This window comes from Lynx rufus, unplaced genomic scaffold (genome assembly GCF_022079265.1).
Source record: "Lynx rufus isolate CCGP_SWC_20201006 ecotype Redwood Valley unplaced genomic scaffold, mLynRuf1.p SCAF_2, whole genome shotgun sequence".
Taxonomy (NCBI): domain Eukaryota; kingdom Metazoa; phylum Chordata; class Mammalia; order Carnivora; family Felidae; genus Lynx; species Lynx rufus.
This window is the reverse complement of record NW_025814834.1, coordinates 103,177,237-103,196,930: the sequence shown is the minus strand read 5'-3', so window position 1 is coordinate 103,196,930 and position 19,694 is coordinate 103,177,237. Positions and strand designations below refer to the sequence as shown.

At 44.9% G+C, this 19,694-nt stretch overlaps 1 protein-coding gene across 1 annotated transcript in view; it reads left to right on the top strand.

Annotated features, from left to right (window-relative positions):
* The first annotated feature begins 646 nt into the window (after positions 1 to 646).
* SCTR (secretin receptor) overlaps positions 647 to 19,694 on the top strand; it is a 76,100-nt gene continuing 57,052 nt past the window's right edge. Inside the window, exons 1-2 of the mRNA XM_047082269.1 lie at positions 647 to 678; positions 3,926 to 4,109. Coding sequence (XP_046938225.1) covers positions 647 to 678; positions 3,926 to 4,109 — 216 coding nt within the window. The remainder of the gene's footprint in view (positions 679 to 3,925; positions 4,110 to 19,694) is intronic.

Genomic DNA, 19,694 nt, shown 5'->3' with positions numbered 1-19,694 from the left:
TGATTGTCACTCCCCACCCCAGTCCCTCGCCTTGCCATACAGGGAGGTGTCAGGGGGATCCCTTGCAAATAGAAACCAGAAAGTGATGATGGTTGAAGGGGCCAGTGTTCTGAGACCTCCATAGGACATGTGGGCCACACTCCCCTTTGCTATCCCAGGCCCCGTGTATCTCATGAGGGCTTTTACCCGGAATGATATTGTCGTTATTTACTAGTGCATCTGTCCTCCTCCTCCCCAATACACACACCCTGAGAGTTCTTTCTATTCACTCTCTGTCCCTAGAGCCACCCCAGTGTAAGGAGGAGCCCAATGAGTCTGTGTTGGTTGAGTGAATGGGTGAATGAATGAAGGAGTGAAAGAATGAAACAGTGATACCCAAAAGGAGTGTCGTAAGCTGTGGCGCTCTCATATTAGCAGCGAGTAAGAAACAATGACACCCTGAGGACAATTGTTGCTTGCAAAATTGTGCATAAGCGTGTCAAGCAAATAAAAAATAGTCATTCAAGGTCCGGTTTTTTAATCTGTGGCATCTGGCAAGCTGCCAACTTGATAACCTTAGTGAGTTAAAATCAAGCGAGGTTTCTTGACACCCCTAATCCCGGATACTAAAGCTGAGTTTTCGGCGAGGGGTGCCAGGAAGGGGGCTATGCCCTCCCTCAGCATGGAGGAAGCGATAAGGTGGGAATAATGGAGACACGATGGAGAGAGGGGAGCCCCCAATTCTTTGTTGTGGGGGACTGGCCTGTGCCTCGTATGCTGTCTAGCACCATCCCTGGCCTTTACCCACTAGAAGCCAGGAGCATCTCCAAGTTGTGCCAACAGAAAAATCTTTCCAGACACTGCCCAGTGTCCCCTGGGAGGCTGAGAGGGCAGAACTGCCTGCGGTCGAGAACCACTGCCTTGAAGGTTGTCCTGTTTCCAGGGAAACGCGTTAGCGGAACTACCAACAGGTGTTCATCGCGTGTTGGATTCGGGGCAGTGGGTTTGGTGACAGGGAACGTGGGCCGAAGACAGAACAGGTATACCTGATGAAAACCCACTTCCCGACAAGCCTTGCACCGAGACTGGACTTGATCTTCTCCAGCCTCCCTCCCACTTTCCCTCCTGTCTCCATCCCATCTCAGTTGATGGCTCAGAAACAGAAGTCGTGGCACATGGCGTTCCTGCATCCACAGGCTGACAAGCTCTGTGGCAAGCCGGGGAGCAGACTTGTAGGAAGGCCTGCAAGGGTCCTGAGGGGTCTGGCTATTGATAACTCCTCAGAGGAGGGTCCCTGGGATTTTTTATGTACCTGAAAAATCACTTTCTCATTTTCTGGGGAAATATTTGTGGATTTCTTTTGAAATCTTTACTATCTCTAAAATTAACGTGAATGACGACGGTGATAACGGCTTGCCTTTTTTGAGCACGTACGTCACACCGGATACTCGGCCAAGTCCTCGCCAGCACGATCCAACGTCATTCCCACATCAACAATTGGAGCCTTTGGGGCCCCCGGGTGTCTCGGTGGGTCGATCGTTGGACTCTTGTGTTCAGCTCAGGTCATGATCTCATGGTTCGTGCATCGGCGCCCCACATCTGGCTCTGTGCTGATCCTATGGAGCCTGCTTGGGATTTTCTCTCTCTCCCTGCCCTTCTCCTGTTCATGCTCTTGTGCGTTCTCTCTCTCTCTCCAAATAAACTTTAAAAAAAAATAACGATCATAACCTTCATTGTGCAGAGGCAGAAACAGGCTCAGAAAGAGGTGAAGCCGTTTGTCAGGGTCGCCCAGCCAAACGTGATGTGAGGACCCAGCCCAGGGATTCCTAACCAGCACAGGCATCTGGTCCCAGAAAGAGGCCTGCACTGGTTTCTGGTGCCCAAGGGGCTGTCATAAAATTCTCTCCCAAGCCTATAAATGATATTAATTTCAGTTTTATCTAATCGTGTTATAAGACATAAAACAAATATTGAATTACACACAGCATTTTATTGAGGCGGGTAGAGATGAGCTTGGGGTCACAAAATCAATCAAACAGGAGGTACACTTCTCAAACTGGTTAGGGGGGTTCTTTCAAGAGATTGCATATAAGAAGGGGAGGGGCAGAGAAAGAGAGAGAATCCCAAGCAGGCCCCCCAGTGCCAGCGCGAGCCTGAGGCTGAGCTTAAACCTAGAGATCATGACCTGAGCCGAAACCAAAAGTCAGCCGCTTAGCTGAGCCATCCAGGCACCCCTAGGAGGCTCCTTCTCTTAGCTTTGACATCACCTTTCTGCATTCCCATGGAGCCCACCTCCCTCCACCCTGTCCCCCAAATCTCTGGCCTATGACTTCCTTCATGCCATGGGAGGGCTCAGCTCTCTTCCTGGCACCCCTCGCTGAAAGATCAGACTTCGTAACCAGCGTGAGAGTTCCCTGCCACAGTGGGACCCCCAATGTCCCTGATTTGCTCCTTGCTTCCCTGCCCTTAGCAAGCTGAGGTTCCTCACCACTGACCTTCACTGGGGCGTTGGGACGGCCTGCAGCCCGAGGTAAAACCCACAACACTCAGATCCTATCGACTTGCTTACATTATAAACAGAGGGCTGCTGAACATTCATGTGGACTCCAGAAAATAATAATATCCTGGTGCCCAGCCTCAGTATTCTGTGTCTGACCAATTCCAGAGGGCATTTGGGAAAGGGACACTCCTGCTTGGCCATGTCCTGCAGTCCCAGCCCACCATACTGCCAGGGCTCCCAAGGTTTCCAATCTTCTCCAGAATCCTCACATGTCCAACATCAGTCCCTCCTCTGTGGGCTCTCCATGATGTCCATGGGTCATCTCATGTTCCTAACGTTACCAACCTCTTTCATTTTCAATGGACAGGCTTGCTTCCTATTTCCTGAAAGTCAGAGAATGAACTTACTCTGACCAACATCTTGCCCTCTTAGACGTGCCTAATTGTCTGCCACTCCCCACCCCTGACCCATCCCCTTCCCTCCCATCTGTCTCAGTCGTCTTGGGCTGCCATAACAAATTACCACAGATTGGGTGGCTCAACCAACAGAAATTTATTTTCTCATGGTTCTGGAGCTGGATGTCCCAGATGAAGGGCTGGTAGGGCTGGGTTCTGGTGAGACTTCTCTTCCTGCTCTGTCCTCATCTGAGTGGGTACAGAGAGACAGAGTGAGATCTCTGGTTTCTCTTCTTGTAAGGACACTAATCCTATCAGATCAGGATTTCACTGTTATGACCTTAACCTTAATTACCTCCCTATAGGCTCTATCTACAAATATAGCCACAATGAGGGATGGGGTTTCAACATCTGAATTTGGGGAGGACGCATTCGGTCCATAGCACCATCCGAGTGGAAAAGAGGCTCTCTTGCTGCCTGTGTGGCCAGTCCCTACCCCTATGCTCCCAATCCTCCCACCCCAATCCATGGGGACCCCAATCCATCCTGAGATTACACAGTGAAGTCACTGTGCCCAGTCTTTACCGTCTTCCTCTTACCTGGCTGTCCCCATCAGCTGGTCAACTTGCCATGGTCTGTCCACCTGGTAAAGAGCCCTCCCTCTGCACTCTGGGCCTTCTAGCCACAGGTCCACTTCTGCCCCATAATGGCCAGTTACTTGGAAAAAGCATTCATGATGCCTCCCCTTCCACTGATTTCTCAGCCCACTGTAGCCTGCTCGTCCATCCCTCCCCCCCCCCCCCAACTGACATCAGTCTCTTCATTTTGTGTGGCCTTCATTTTGCTGTCCTCACTACACGCTTTTCGGCCCTGGTCCTACCTAGGGTGACTGCATGATTTAGGAGAGAGAAGGAAGGTTGTAAATAATGATGTTGAGACAGCAGGCATACACCCAAGTGTCCTGGGCAAAGTGGGCATGGGACCCTGGCCTCTCAGAGGCCTCTGGTGTGGGAACCTCCCTCCTCTCCACTCGCCTTTCTGCTCTTCACAGGCTCCTGGTCCCCATCCTGGGCCCCTTGCTGCCACTTTTGGTCCCCTATGATCTGGCCGCTGCCTTCACTGTGTCCTTTAGCTGTCGGCCTCTCTGGACCCTCTTGGACCATGAACTTCGAGAGCAGGAATTGTGTCCCATTCACCTTTGCGTCTCCAGTGATGAATCAATTGCTGTCCATAAAGTAGGTGCCCAGTGAATATTTGATGAAATTTTGCATTTTGAACTGGTTGTACGATAAGTTTCCTTTTCTTAGTTCTCATTGTATAAACTTGACTAGTATCGTATCTCCTTTTACTTGAAAACATTGAAAAAAATTCTTTCCAGTCTCAAGTTGGCAGGCAAGTAACTATATTGTAAAGTGTGTACGCAAAGTGATGTTGAGTTTCTTCATCTTCTTCAGAATTCTACAGAGTTTTAGTTTATCTCCTCCCACATTTTACCTTTTCAGATTCAAGTGTCCAGAGTTACACTAACAGAACTCTCGCTTGATGTCTTTCCTCCCTTATTTTGCTTAGTTATTCTCTCTCTCTGCAGACTGGATTTTTCTCTCGCTTTCTGAAGGATAGAATATGGTTGCCCCATAATTTTCAAGATTACATGCTTTAGGAGTGGGAGAGGTTGACCTTGATCCCCCTCCCTATACCAAATATCCAAGAGAGGAAAGTGCATTGTCCCAAACTGGGTTAAATTTCCTCTAATGGTCTGATCATTGAGATGGGACCTCACAGCATATCTCAGGATGAAGAGATCTTCCCAGGGAGGAGTTGTTGGCTAATAGGTTGAGCAGACACCTCAAAATATGTCTACCATCCGAGCAAATCCCCCTAAGAAACGGACAGTGGAAACTCCTCACAATCATCAAGCCACAGGTATGAACTTATACTGTAGTGGGCCAGCCATGATTAACTACTAAGTGACATTCAAAGAGTGATACTTACATAGAGACATTGCTAGGTACATGGTCTTAGAACGTTTACAATGCAAGTGACTTTCTAAAAAGAAATTACTGTAGGTTATACCCAACGAAGCCGAAACTGAATCTAAAATATGAGATACAGGGGAGCCTGGCTGGCTCAGTTGGTAGCACATGTGGCCTTTGATCTCAAGGTCGTTAGTTTAAGCCCCACATTGAGAGGCTAGTTTTAAAAAATTAAAAATAGGGGCACCTGGGTGGCTTCGTCGGTTAAGCATCTGACTTCAGCTCAGGTCGTGATCTTGAGGTTCATGAGTTCAAGCCCCATGTCAGGTTCTGTGCTGACAGCTCAGAGCCTGGAGCCTGCTTCCGATTCTGTGTCTCCCTCTCTCTCTGCCCCTCTCCCGCTCACTCTCTGTCTTTCTCTGTCTCTCAAAAAAAAAAACAAATAAACGTTAAAAATGTTTTCAATTTTATTTTTTTAAACTTACATCCAAATTAGTTAGCATATAGTGCAACAGTGATTTCAGAAGTAGATTCCTTACTGCCCCTTACCCATTTAGCCCATCCAGTAACCCCTCCCACAATCCCTCCAGTAACCGTCTGTTCTCTATATTTAAGAATCTTTTATGTTTTGTCCCCCTCCCTGTTTTTATATTATTTTTGCTTCCCTTCCCTTATGTTCATCTGTGCTGTGTCATAAAGTCCTCATATGAATGAAGTCATAGGATATTTGTCTTTCTCAGACTGACTAATTTCACTTAGCATAATACCCTCCAGTTCCATACACGTCGTTGCAAATGGCAAGATTTCATTCTTTTTGATTGCCGACTAATATTCCATTATATACATATATACCACATCGTCTTTATCCATTCATCCATCAATGGACATTTGGACTCTTTCAATACTTCGGCTATTGTTTATAGTGCTTCTATAAACATTGGGGTGCATGTGTCCCTTTGAAACAGCATACCTGTATCCCTTGGATAAATGCCTAGTAGTGCAATTGCTAGGTTGTAGGGTAGTTCTAGTTTTAATTTTTTGAGGAACCTCTACACTGTTTTCCAGAGTGGCTGTACCAGTTCGCATTCCCACCAGCAATGCAAAAGAGAGCCTCTTTTTCTGCATCCTCGTCAACATCTGTTGTTGCCTGAGTCGTTAATGTGAGCCATTCTGACAGGTGTAAGGTGGTGTCTCATTGTGGTTTTGATGTGTATTTCCCTGATGATGAGTGACGTTGAGCATTTTTTCATGTGTCGGTTGGCCATCTGGATGTATTCTTTGGAGAAGTGTCTATTCATGTCTTTTGCCCGTTTATTCACTGGATTGTTTGTTTTTTGGGTGTTGAGTTTGATAAGTTCTTTATAGATATTGGATACTAACCCTTTATCTGGTATGTCATTTGCAAATATCTTCTCCCATTCTGTCGGTTGCCTTTTAGTTTTGCTGATTGTTTCCTTCACTGTGCAGAAGCTTTTTATTTTGATGAGCTCCCAATAGTTCATTTTTGCTTTTGTTTCCCTTGCCTCTGGAGACATGTTGAGTAAGAAGTTGCTGTGGCCAAGATCAAAGATGTTTTTGCCTGCTTCCTCTTTGAAGATTTTGATGGCTTCCTGTAAAAATTTTTTTTAATTAAAAATAAAATAAAATAAAATAAAATAAAATAAAATAAAATAAAATAAAATATGGGATACAAAAAAGTGGAGTTTACAAAGGACAGCAATGGGCAGATCAGTTCCACAGTTCTGAAAAAGAGAGGATTTAGTCCGGAAAGTCTAAGGACTCCTTGAAGTCAGTTCCAAAGAGGTTCATAGACAATATTCCACAGAGCTGCTCTATTCAGAACCTTGGAGTGCAACTATGCTATGTAATTGACAAGGTGAAGGCTTATGGATTTTGTGATCAACAAGAAAAAAGAAAGTTGACTTAAAATTCTAGGAAAAGACAAAGGTATATGAAACATTTTGCAGTCTAAATATTTAAAAAGCCAAAGTTTTGACATGATTGCGCCAATATTTTTAAAACTCCAGATGTAAAGATGGGCTGAACTCAAAATCTGAAACTGAAGAAGAAAGTAATGTAATGTGTGTTTCTGTTTGGTTAATTAAAATAACAAAGGGGTGGCTGGGTGGCCCAGTAGATTAAGCTTCCCCTCCCAATCTTGTCTCGGTTTAGGTCAGGATCTCACCATCCCTGGGATTGAGCCCTCTCCTACCCTCCCCTTCACCACAGCATGGAGCCTGCTTGGGATTCTCTCTCTCTCTCTCTCTCTCTCTCTCTCTCAAAATAAATAAATGCATTTAAAAAATAATAAAAATTTTAAAAAGTACAATTTGGTAAATTTTTTTTCTGATAATCTCTTACTGAATTTATGGGGAATACATATTTTTAAAGGTGCTTAGTTCTGAGGTGCTATTTGGTTTTTTAAAAGTGTTTATTTATTTTTGAGAGAGAGCATGAGCAGGGGACGGGCAGAGAGAGAAGGGGACAGAGGATCCGAAGTGGGCTCTGCACTGACAGCAATGAGCCTGATGCAGGGCTCAAACCCACAAACCTTGAGATCATGAACTAAGCCCAAGTGGGAGGCTTAATGGACCAAGCCACCCAGGCGCCCCCTGAGGTGCTGGGTGTTTTTAAAAAATTTTTTTTAACGTTTATTTATTTTTGAGACAGAGAGAGACAGAGCATGAACGGGGGAGGGTCAGAGAGAGAGGGAGACACAGAATCCGAAACAGGCTCCAGGCTCTGAGCTGTCAGCACAGAGCCTGACGCGGGGCTCGAACTCACGGACCGTGAGATCATGACCTGAGCCGAAGTCAGCTGCTCAACCGACTGAGCCACCCAGGCGCCCCCTGAGGTGCTGTTTTTTCTACCAAACAGCATCCCATTCTTGGCACCAACTATTTTGGTATTTTCTGCTCAAAACATTTCACTTATGACACTAAATATGTGGTTTTTTTCCCCCCTCACATTGACAATCAATTCCCCAACTCTCCAGATACCAGCTGGGTGTTCTAAAATTCAATTCAGTTCTGACTCTAAGCACCTGGAATTAGCACAGACCCTACAGGTTGAGGACAGTCCACAAGATGGCTTCTACTTCAGACGCCAGTCCCAACCCCGGGCCAAGTGCCCTTCTGACCAACCAGCTGTACTTTGGGGGCTCCCGTGACCTCCTCCTTGGAATCGATCATTTGCTAGAAGGGCTCCCAGACTCAGGAAAGCACTTTACTTACCATTACTGGTTTATTATAAAAGATACAATGCAGGGACAGCCAAGTGGAAAAAATGCAGAAAGCAAGGAAGGGGACATGTGGAGCTCCCAGCATCTCCATGTATTCACCCACCAGGAAGCTCCAAACCCTGTTATATAGGGTATTTACAGGCTTAAAAAAAAATGTTTATTTATTTATTCTTGAGAGAGAGAGAGAGAGAGCAAGAGAGAGAGAAAGAGAGCAAGCAGGGAAGGGGCAGAGAGAGAGGGAGACAGAGAATCCAAAGCAGGCTCCTCATGGTCAGCAGAGAGCCCCACGCAGGGTTCGAACTCACAAACTGTGAGATCATGACCTGAACTGAAGTCAGATGTTTAATCGACTGAGCCACCCAGGCGCCCCTACAGAGGAATCATAGGCATGATTGTTGAAATCACTGGCCGTTGGTGATTAACTCAATCTCTACCCTGTCTTTCATCTCCTGTGGCCAGAAGGGCAGCCGGAAGTGCCAGTCTCTAACCACCTGAAGTGGTTATCTCTGCTGAAGTTATCTGCGACCCCCTCCCGCCCAGCCACCGATCATCTCATCAGCATTTGCAAAGTCACTCATCACTTCCGAGATTTGCAGGGTCTTGGAAGCTCTTGTATTAGAAGAGTCAGACCAAATATTATAACAAAAGATGCTTCTCTCACCCTTACTGCTCCGGAAACTACAAGCGTTTTAGGAGCACTCTGCCAGGAACCAAGGATGAACACCAAATGTATATTTCTGTTATATCACAATGTTACATGAGGACATCCAGTTTAAAATGGCAGATTATCCACAAGTGTTTATCTGCTCTTCCCTTGGGAGCATCCTTAAAATGATAGTAAAGGAATCACAAAGGTATAAGCCCACAAAGTCAAAGGGAACAAGATAAGACAACAATGAAGCAGAGATTTCAGGAAATCTTCAGGAATGAAACAATGGTAGCAGTCTGGGAAAAATAACAATCTACGTCCCTGCACCGGGTGGAGGGGGATTGATGACAAACTGTTTGATCGGCCCGCATCGCCCTGGAAAGTCTCCAAGTGTGGAGGAGAAACATAAATCCTGACTGGGGGGACCCTCTCAGCCTGATTATTATTATTTTTTTTTTTTTATAGCAAAGGCTACAAACTGTTCAGGCCCACAGTGGTTCCAAGGACCTCTTTTTTTAAATTTTTTTTTTTCAACGTTTATTTATTTTTGGGACAGAGAGAGACAGAGCATGAACGGGGGAGGGGCAGAGAGAGAGGGAGACGCAGAATCGGAAACAGGCTCCAGGCTCTGAGCCATCAGCCCAGAGCCTGACGCGGGGCTCGAACTCACGGACCGCGAGATCGTGACCTGGCTGAAGTCGGACGCTTAACCGACTGCGCCACCCAGGCGCCCCTCCAAGGACCTCTTTAGTGCCTCAAGTGTAACTGTGGCATTAATCGCAGCACAGGGAATATAGCCAATGGTATTGTGACGGTGTGGTATGGGGACAGAGAGTGTCTACACTTGTGGCGACCATAGCAATAAGGTATGGGCTTGTGGAATCATTATATTGTGCACCTGAAACTAATGTAATAGTGTATGTCAACCATACTTCAATTACACACACATATATATATATACCTACATGTATATATGTAGGTATACACACACACACACACACACACAGATACATACGTATGTATGTAGATATGGCATTGAGGAAGACCTCCAGTGTGAAAGCAAACAAACAGGAGAAAGGAACTTAGAGAAAATGTCGTCCATGCAGAGAGGAGGAAAAGATCACGTGACTATAATTAATATCCTGATATACAGTTCTTAACAAGGATGCCAGATTCAAGAAGAGGGACTGTGGGAAAGAGGGTGCTGGAGAAATGGAATCACCAGAGAGTAAGAAAGGCTGCCTGGAAAGTAATTGTATGATGATGACAAAACATTTATTAGGAAACTCAACCAGCATATCAGGGCGCCTGGGTGCCTCAGTCGGTTGAGTGGCCAACTCTTGATTTCTGCTCAGGTCATGATCCCAGGGTTGTGAGATGAAGCCCTGAGTCAGGTTCTGTGCTGAGTGTGGAGCCTGCTTAAGATTCTCTCTCTCTTTCTGTCTCTCTCTGTCCCTCTCCCCCACTCATGCTCTCTTTCTCTCTCTCTCTCAAATTAAAAAAAAAAAAAAAAGCATATGACACAACGGTAGAAGAGTCGAGAAAGGTGAAAAGATTAGAGGGTCCATCCACGTTGCCCATTATTCAAATAATATGAGTTCTAGGAAGACAGAACAGAGAAGATGAAGGGAGGAAATAATAAAATAAACCATATAACATTTAAAAAATTCCAACATGAAGAACACAAATCTTCAGATAGAAATGGCCCCTGAGTCTCTTGACCAATGAATTAAAAAAGGACCATTTCCTCAAGGAATTTAAAAGCGACTAAAAACAGAAAAATCCGAAATATTTCTACAGAGAAGAGAAAAGTCACATACAAAAGGTTTGGGAGCACAGTTGGGTATCTTATCAATACAGGAAGAGAGAAGGAGAAATGCCTTCAAGATCTGGAACGAAATTTATTTTCAACCTAGAATTCTCTGCCCAAATTATTCATTTGATAATTAATCAAACTAATAAAAGCTTCTTCGCTCCTGCAAAGATTTCAAAGTTTATCTCCTACTTACACTTTCTTAGGCGGCAACTTCTGCAAAATGAGGAAGTGAGGCAAGGAAAAAGATGTGGAATCTGCGAAATCAAAGTCTAGCCAGAAAAGTTGGGGGGAGGGTACCCCAAGCCACAGCCAGGCATCAGGCCCAGGTTGGCACAAGAGGAACGAGGACCGGCAGAGAAGTCTCTGGAGGTAAGACAAGTACAACCGTTGATAGATGTCCCACGGAGCTGTTGGAGCACTTAAAAAAATTAGCCATATGTACATAGAACGCTAATCAAATGAAAAAACAAGGTAATAATTGACCTCAGGAAAAACAAAATGTACAAGAAGAGACATAATCATTTTACATGGCTAGACTCAGCAGTGGACAATACTTCAGAGTCAAAAGAAAACGTTGTAAATACACACCATTCATTTCACTAAAAATTAAATCAGCAGAAGTATATGTAATATATGGGGAAAGAAGTATATGTAAGGAGATTTAAAAACATCTACATCTTTGTCTTCCATAACAGAGTTTTGGATAATGTCTCAGATTAACAAACCAAGAAATAGTAGTATAAGAACATAATTTTAAAATATGGAGGGGCGCCTGGCTGTCTCTGGTCATGGAGCATGGTCTCAGGGTTATGGGTTTGAGCCCCACGTTGGGTATAGAGATTACTTGAAAATAAAATCTTGAAAAAATATGGAGATAAAAAGGAAAATAAACAGCTAAAAAGAGTTGAAAATGATTGCCCCCGGAAAGCAGGTAAAGGTTAGAGAAGGGAACTGCTGTTTTTCATGACAATTTCTTTGGCACTAGTACAAGTAAAAGAGGGAAAAAAACCATGTACAAACACAAACTCAATTTTTTTCCAACTGTTTAAGGGTACTTTTTAAGGACTAATAGTTCTGGTTTTGAGGAAAGTTTTAGCAATTCTCTAGTCTTCATTTGCTGTTTCTCTTGTGAATTTTGAGTAAAATTATATTTAATAAGTATACAGAAATATATGAATAAATATACTAATTTTCAGCTACTAGTGGCTACTAATTTTCAGCTCCCTCCCCCCCCCCCCCCGCTTTTCTGGGTTAATTTAGATGGTCAGGGGGCTTGTGTCCCGTTTATTCTCCCTCTGATGCCTCTACCAGCTGGTTCCTCCATTGAACACACTCTTCTCAGCCACTCCCAGACCCCCGAAGGGCGCCTTTTCTTCTCTACTGGTCACCATCGGGGGGCCATGGGCTCAGTCCTTTCAGCAGAATGCTTTCGCTGTCTTTAGCGGGCATGCCACCACAACCCAAAATTATTTTGGCTTATTAAGTTTTATTGGAAGGATCGAGGGTGAAAGAAATGTGGAATGAGCCCCTTCACACCCATCAGGGTGACTGTCACGAAAACAAAACACAAATAGGGGCGCCTGGCCGACTCAGTCAATAGAGCATGCAACTCTTGATCTCAGGGTCCTGCGTTCGAGCCCCACATTGGGGGTAGAGCCTACTTCAAAAAAAAATACAGTGGATAAAAAACAAAACAAAACAAGGGTTGATGAGGATACGGAGAAAATGGAACCCCTGTGCTTTGCTAGTGGGAATGCAAAACGGTGCAGCTACTATGGAAACCATTTGGTGGCTCCTAAAAAAGTAAACATAGAATTACCATATGATTCAGCAATTCTTTCTCTGGGGATACACTCAAAAGAATCAAAAGCAGTGATTCAAAGAGATATTTGCACACCCATGTTCATAGCAGCATTATTTATAATAGCTAAGTGGTCGTAGCAACCCAAACACCATCCATCAACAGATGAATGGAAGAACAAAATGTAGTGTCTATACACAATGGAATATCATTCAGCTAAAAGGGAATGAAATTCCAATAGATTCTACAATGTGGATGAGCCTTGAAAACATACTAAGTGAAATAAGCCAGGTACGAAAGAACAAATATGTGATTCTACTTACGTGAAGCACCTACAGTAGGCAAATTTGTAGAGTCAGAAAGTAGACTAGAAGTCACCAGAGGCTAGGGAAGGAGGGAAATGGGTAGTTATTGTTCAATGGGTATGGAGTTTCTGTTGCAATGCTGAAAAAATTCTGGAAATGGATAGTGATGATGGTTGCACACCATTGTAAAGTACATTATAAATGTACTTAATGCCATGGACTTGTACACTTAAACATGGTTAAAGTAGGGGCTCCTGGGTGGCGCAGTCGGTTAAGCGTCCGACTTCAGCCAGGTCACGATCTCGCGGTCCGGGGGTTCGAGCCCCGCGTCGGGCTCTGGGCTGATGGCTCAGAGCCTGGAGCCTGTTTCCGATTCTGTGTCTCCCCCTCTCTCTGCCCCTCCCCCGTTCATGCTCTGTCTCTCTCTGTCCCAAAAATAAACAAAAAACGTTGAAAAAAAATTAAAAAAAAAACATGGTTAAAGTAGTAAATTTCATGCTATGTATATATCACTACAATTAAAAAAAAAGGGTCAGTCGGTTAAGTGTTCAGGTCTTTTTTTAAAAAATATATTTAATGTTTGTTTATTTTTGAGAGAGAGAGAGAGAGCAGGGTAAGGGCAGAGAGAAGGGGACAGAGGATCTGAAGCAGGCTCTGTGCTGACAGAGATCTCAACACGGGGCTGGAACTCATGAAGCATGAGATCATCACCTGAGCCGAAGTCGAACTCTTAACCAACTGAGCCACCCAGGTTCCCCCATTAAACATCCAGGTCTTGATCTCAGGGTCATGAGTTCAAGCCCCACGTTGGGCTCTGCAATGGGCATGAAGCTTACCTTAAAAAAAAAAACACAAATATATATATAAAGTTAAACTGTCTTCTGATTATTATTCTTAAAAAAATTTTGTTTAACTTTATTCATTTTTGAGAGACAGAGACAGACAGAGCATGAGCAGGGGAGGAACAGAGAGAGAGGGAGACATAGAATCCGAAGCACGCTCCAGGCTCTGAGCGGTCAGCACAGAGCCCGATGCGGGGGGACTCGAACTCACCAACTGCGAGATCATGACCTGAGCCGAAGTCAAACGCTCAACCGGCTGAGCCACCCAGGTGCCCCGTGATTATTATTCTTTCTATAGTCCAAGGTAAAACTGCCAAGGAAGTTGAACTTTTCTTGGAGAGATGTTCCCAGGATAGGTGTTCTGTCATTTCTAACCTTGCTCCATTGCTCTCAAGAGTCCACTCTGTGGGAGTACTCCTTTCTTTAACCCCACAGTGCAAATCGCCACCCATTTGGTAGAAACTTCAACTCCCTAAATCATGCACCTTGGTGCTGCCTCAGAATCTCTTTCCTACCGTATGTCATGCATAACAATCACAAAAAATCTCAGGGATATTCAGCAATAAGGCTTTATTTCTCTCATGGTGTTCGCAAGTCAACTAGGGTTTGATTGATCCAGGCTGGGCTCAGCTGGCTTGGCTCCAGTCCCTGGGTTGGGTACAGGTCTGCTGCACGACCTGCAAGATACCCCAGGTGGCAGAAATGCAAGAGAGCAAGCACAGCTGTGCAAACATATTTTGAGCCTCTCTTCCTATCAGATCTATCTAATACACCAGTGACCAGTCACATGGCTAGGCCCAAGGAAGGAAGTATACTCCGCCCACCTTGAACTCATATGTATAAACTCCTATATGGAATTGGGACTGATAATTCTGACTACGATATGCCTCTTTCCCTGTCCTTGGCAGTAAATCTCCTAAGTCTGTTACGAGTTACTTTGTCAATGTTAACACCGAAAGGATGCTATGAAGTGTGGAAATTCACAAGTGTAGTCCCCCATGGGTTTTGTCCTCTGAATCTGGCAACATAGTCAAGCCTGAAGCATTGCCCTCATCCCCACGATTGAATATGGCTCATCACCGTATCCACGCATGAAAGGGGGAAGCATGTCCCTTTCCTTTTATGGGCACGAGATTGTGCTTGCACATGTGTCTTTTGCTCTACTCCATTGCTAGAACCTAGTCATGTGGGTGCACTTTAGTTGCAGGGAAGCTGGAAACTCTAGTCTCCAGATGGGCAACCATATGCCCAGTTAAATTCTGATTGCAGCAGAGGAAGAGTAATTATTAAAGAGACAAAGATCAGTCTCTGCCAGAGAGGTTACAACTGGAGGTAGGAATGGGAACAGAGCCACGGAATTAAGTATCTACCTTCCTCTATATATTTACATATTTTTAAAAGTGTATTTATTTTGAGAGAGAGAGGGGGGCGGAGAGAGAGAGAGAGAGAGAGAGAGAGAGAATCCTAAGCAGGCTCTGTCCTGTCAGCACAGAGCCCCGATGTGGGGCTTGATCCCACAAACCTTGAGATCATGACCTGAGCCAAAACGAGGAGTTAGATGCTTAACGGACTGAGCCACCCAGGGGCCCCTACAATGTAAACTTTTGCCTCTGAGAGAATTGTAGATGGTAAGAAATAATGCGGAAAGATCCCCGCATAGCCTTTTGTCAGTTTCTCCCATTGATAAAATCTTTCAAAACTATAGATAGTACAACATTACATTGATGCAGTCAAGATACAGAATATTTTTGTCACCCCAAGAATCTTTCATGGTGCTCTGTTACAGTCACAGCCACTTCCTTCCCACTCCCGTCCCTTCGTTAATTCCTGACCACTAATTTGCTCTCTCTTTCTATAATTTTGTCATGTCAAGAGTTCATACAAATAGAATCATATGGTATGTAACATTTTGGGATTGGCTTTTTTCACTCCGCATACTTCTCTGAAGATTCATCTCCTTTTTATTTTTTTAAGCGTTTATTTATTTATTTGTTTTTGAGAGAGAGAGAGAGAGAGAGAGAGAGCACAGGAGAGGGGCAGAGAAAGAGGGAGACAGGAGACAGAATCTCAAGCAGTCTCCTCTGCACTGTCTTCGCAGAGCCAGATGTGGGGCTCGAACTCATGAACAGCGAGATCATGACCCGAGCTGAAATCAAGAGTTGGATGCTTAACTGACTGAGCCACCCAGGCAGCCTTAGTTTATTCCTCTTTATTGCTGAGTGGAATTCCATAGTATGGATGTGCAGTGATCTGTGTAATCATTCACCCATTGAATAAAAACCGCTATAAAGATTCGCACACTGGTTCTTGCAGGAATATAAATTTTCATTTCCCTGAGATAAATTGCTGGATCATGTAAAAGCTGCATGTTTAGCTTATGTAAAACACTGCCAACCTGTTTCCCAGAATGGCTACACCATCTTACATTCCCACCAGCAACCTATGAGTGATCTAGTTTCTCCACGACGTCACCAGCATTTGTGGTTACTAGTTTTTTGTATTTTAACCATTCTGATAGAGTATAGTGATAACACATTGTGGTTTCAATTTGTGTTCACTTAATAGCTAATAATTTTGGAAACCATTTCATGTGCTCATTTGGCATCTGTATATCTTCTGTGAAATGTCTCCTCGTGTCTTTTGCCTATGTTGTAATGATATTGTTTGTTTGTTTACTGTTGAGATTTGAAGGGTCTTTATGCATTCTAGGTATTAGTCCTTTCTTGAATATGCGAATGCAAATATTTTCTCCCAGTCTGTAGTTTGTCTTTTCATCTGCTTAACATGAAGTAAAAGGCTTTAAAAATTTTTTTTAATTTTTTTTTAAAGTTTATTTATTCATTTTGAGAGAGAGAGAACCCATGCACTTGCAAGCAGGAGGAGGGGAGAGAGAGAGAGAGAGAGAGAGAGAGAGAGGGAATCCCAAGCAGGCTCCGCACTGTCAGCACAGAGCCTCATACGGGGCTCGAACTCACAAACCGTGAGATCATGACCTGAGCCAAAACCAAGTGTCAGACGCTTCACTGACCAAGCGACCCAGGTGCTCCTTTTAAATTTTTATGAAGTCCACTTTACCCGATTTTCCTTCTATGGATTGTGCTTTTGTTGTCACATGTAACCCTGGAAGTCTGTTCACTTTTTGTTTTGTTTTTATTTTTTAATTTATTTTTTAGGGACATTTGGGTGGCTCAGTCGATTAAGCATCCAACTTCAGCTCGGGTCATGATCTCACGGGTTTGTGAGTTCAAGCCCCACATGGGGCTGTCTGTTATCAGCATGGAGCCCTCTTCGGATCCTCTACCCCCTCTCTCTGCCCCTCCCCAGCTCGCTCTTTCTCTCTCTCAAAATATATAAATAAACTTTAACAGAAAGTAATTTATTTTTTAAGGATTATTTTAGCGTTTTCATTTCACTTTTTATTTTCGTAAGTAGGCTCCACGCCCAACGTGCGGCTTGAACTCATGACCTCAGAGTGGCATGCTCCACTGACTGAGCCAATCAGGCCCTCCAAAGTATGTGCCTTTTTATTTTCAGTTTAATTTTTCTCTCTGCTGAGCCCTCCCACTGAGCTTTTCTACTTCAGTTATGGTCTCTTTCAGTTCTAACTTTTACATTTGATTGCTTTATATCTTTCACTTCTTTGCTGAAACTTTCCTCTTTTTGCCGAGGTGTATACTTCTAGTTGTTCCAAGTGTACCTGTAATTGCTCACGGAAGCATTTTTATGATGGCTGCTTTACAACCTTTGTCAAATCATTGCAGGTCCCTGTCACCTCAGTGTTGGCATCTATTTTTTTATTATTATTTATTTATTTTTGAGAGAGAAAGAGAAAGAGAGAGAGAGTGCCCAAGCTGGGGAAGGGCAAAGAGAGAGAGGGACACAGAGCATCTGAAGCAGGCTCCAGCCCCAAGCCATCAGTGAAGAGCCTGACTCAGAGCTCAAACTCATGAACCATGAGATCGTGTTCTGAGCCCAAGTCGGACGCTTAACCAACTGAGCCACTCAGGTGCCCCTAGTGTTGGCATCTGTTGATCATTTTTCATTCAGTTTGATGTCAACCTTAATGTGATGAGTGATCTTTGACTGAAAGCGGGACATTTCGGGGGCATCTGGATGGCTCAGTTCATGGAGCATCGGACTCTTGATTTTTGTCTCAGGCTGTGATCTCGTGGTTCGGGGGATCAAGCCCCACATCAGGCTCTGTGCTGACAGCGCAGAGCCTGCTTAGGATTCTCTCTTTCCTTCTCTCTCTGCCCCTCCCCTGCTTGTGCTCTCTCTCTCAAAATAAATGAACCTTAAAAGAAAAAGATTAAAAAAAAAAAGAAGAAAGTGGGGCATTTTCTATGCCGTAGGGCTCTGGGTCTTACTTAAACCTCTTCGTGGGCTTTTTCTGATGAGGAAGGGGGTGGATGCTCCCTCATTTCTTCCAGGTGCAAATAGAAGTCCAGCTTCCCCACTCTGTCTGATTTGACACTGACAGAGGAGGAAGGGTCCCCCTTACTGACAAGTGAGGGGTGGGACTATCAGCTCCCCACATGGTCTCATAACACTACAGAGGGGGCTCCCGTCACACTGGTGATGGTGAAAGTGCTGAGTGTCTGCCAGGCCTCCTTGTGTTTAGAGAACCTTCCTTTAGCCACTCTTTTAAGGGAGGATGCTGACAACGAGTTCTTTGAGTTTTCCTTCCCTGAGAATGTCTTGACTTTCCTTTCATTCCTGGAGGTATCTTTTGCCGAGTATAGGATTCTGGGTGGGCAGTTCTCCTGCAGCACCTGGGACACCACCCCGGTGGGGAGATGAAGGGGACCTCCTTCCTTCTGGGCTGGGGGGAGAGTCCAGTCTCCGCTGGCATCACGGGCTGGGGGGGCTGTGTTACCACACAACAGGGCTGAATGCGCCAGCTCCTTGCTTGGCCATCTGAGACACCGCCCTGGCAGGGAGGCTGGGGCCCTGCGTCACAGCCTGGGGAAGGTGGAAGTCCTGGCTCCCCAGCTGACCGCAGGCTTTTCTGTGGTGTTTGGCTGGAGTGGGCAGTTATCGCCTATACATTTTCTGTCTTGCTAGACTTCCTCTTTCCTGGCCCTTGGCTAGAGCGAGCAGGCTTTTGTTGGGGCTTTTTCCTCTGCATCTGGCTGCATTTCCTTATTGCTGACTTCTTCGGCTCCAGGAATGGGGTATATGGGGTGAAAAGAAACCTGACAGAACTCACCACTTCCTTGGGTCATGAGGTCTTTAGCCACTTTGCCTTCTGTCCACCTTCCAGAATCTTCTAATGCTTCTTTTGAATTTTTTTTTTCAACGTTTATTTATTTTTGGGACAGAGAGATACAGAGCATGAACGGGGGAGGGGCAGAGAGAGAGGGAGACACAGCATCGGAAACAGGCTCCAGGCTCTGAGCCATCAGCCCAGAGCCCGACGCGGGGCTCGAACTCACGGACCGTGAGATCGTGACCTGGCTGAAGTCGGACGCTTAACCGACTGCGCCACCCAGGCGCCCCACTAATGCTTCTTTTGTATATAACGTCCAGGGTTTCTTGTACTTCGCGGGAGCAATAGGAAAAACGTACGTGTGCTACATCTCCCAGAAGCCCATCCCTTTGTTTTCCGTTATACTTAAAGCTGTCGCAGAATCCTTCTATATAAAGCTTTTGCCACCTACAGGGTGGATTCTCAGAAGTAAAGTCAGTCGGCCAAAGGGTCTGGACATTTTTGTGACACTTAACATATGCTTACATATATACACTTAAAAGATTGTACCTGTTCACACTCCCTCCTGCAGCGTCTCACCTTTTAAGAGTAATGTTAGCTTCAAAGTGGCACCGAACAGGCTGTGTGCCTACTTGAGACCTTTGGTGAACTAATGGCAGCCTGCCAACCCACAGGTGGATTTTTCCACTCAAGCTCATCTACCGCCTCCGCCGAAAAGCCAGAGGGTGGTGGTGATGATGGGCTTCCGCGAGGACCCAGAGAGAACGCCACAGGGAGACAAGGGCACGAGTATGCGGGGCTGTGTGCCGGTTCTCCTGACAGTGACTATATTCTTAGGGAACGTTTTAACATAAGTGTCTAAATATAAGAGTCATCACAAGCGAGGTGATGAAGTCATGTGTTATAATGGTCAGGCATGAGATGGAAACTTAGGGGTGATGAACGGGGAAGGAATGAATTTTAAGTGTATTTATTTTGAGAGAG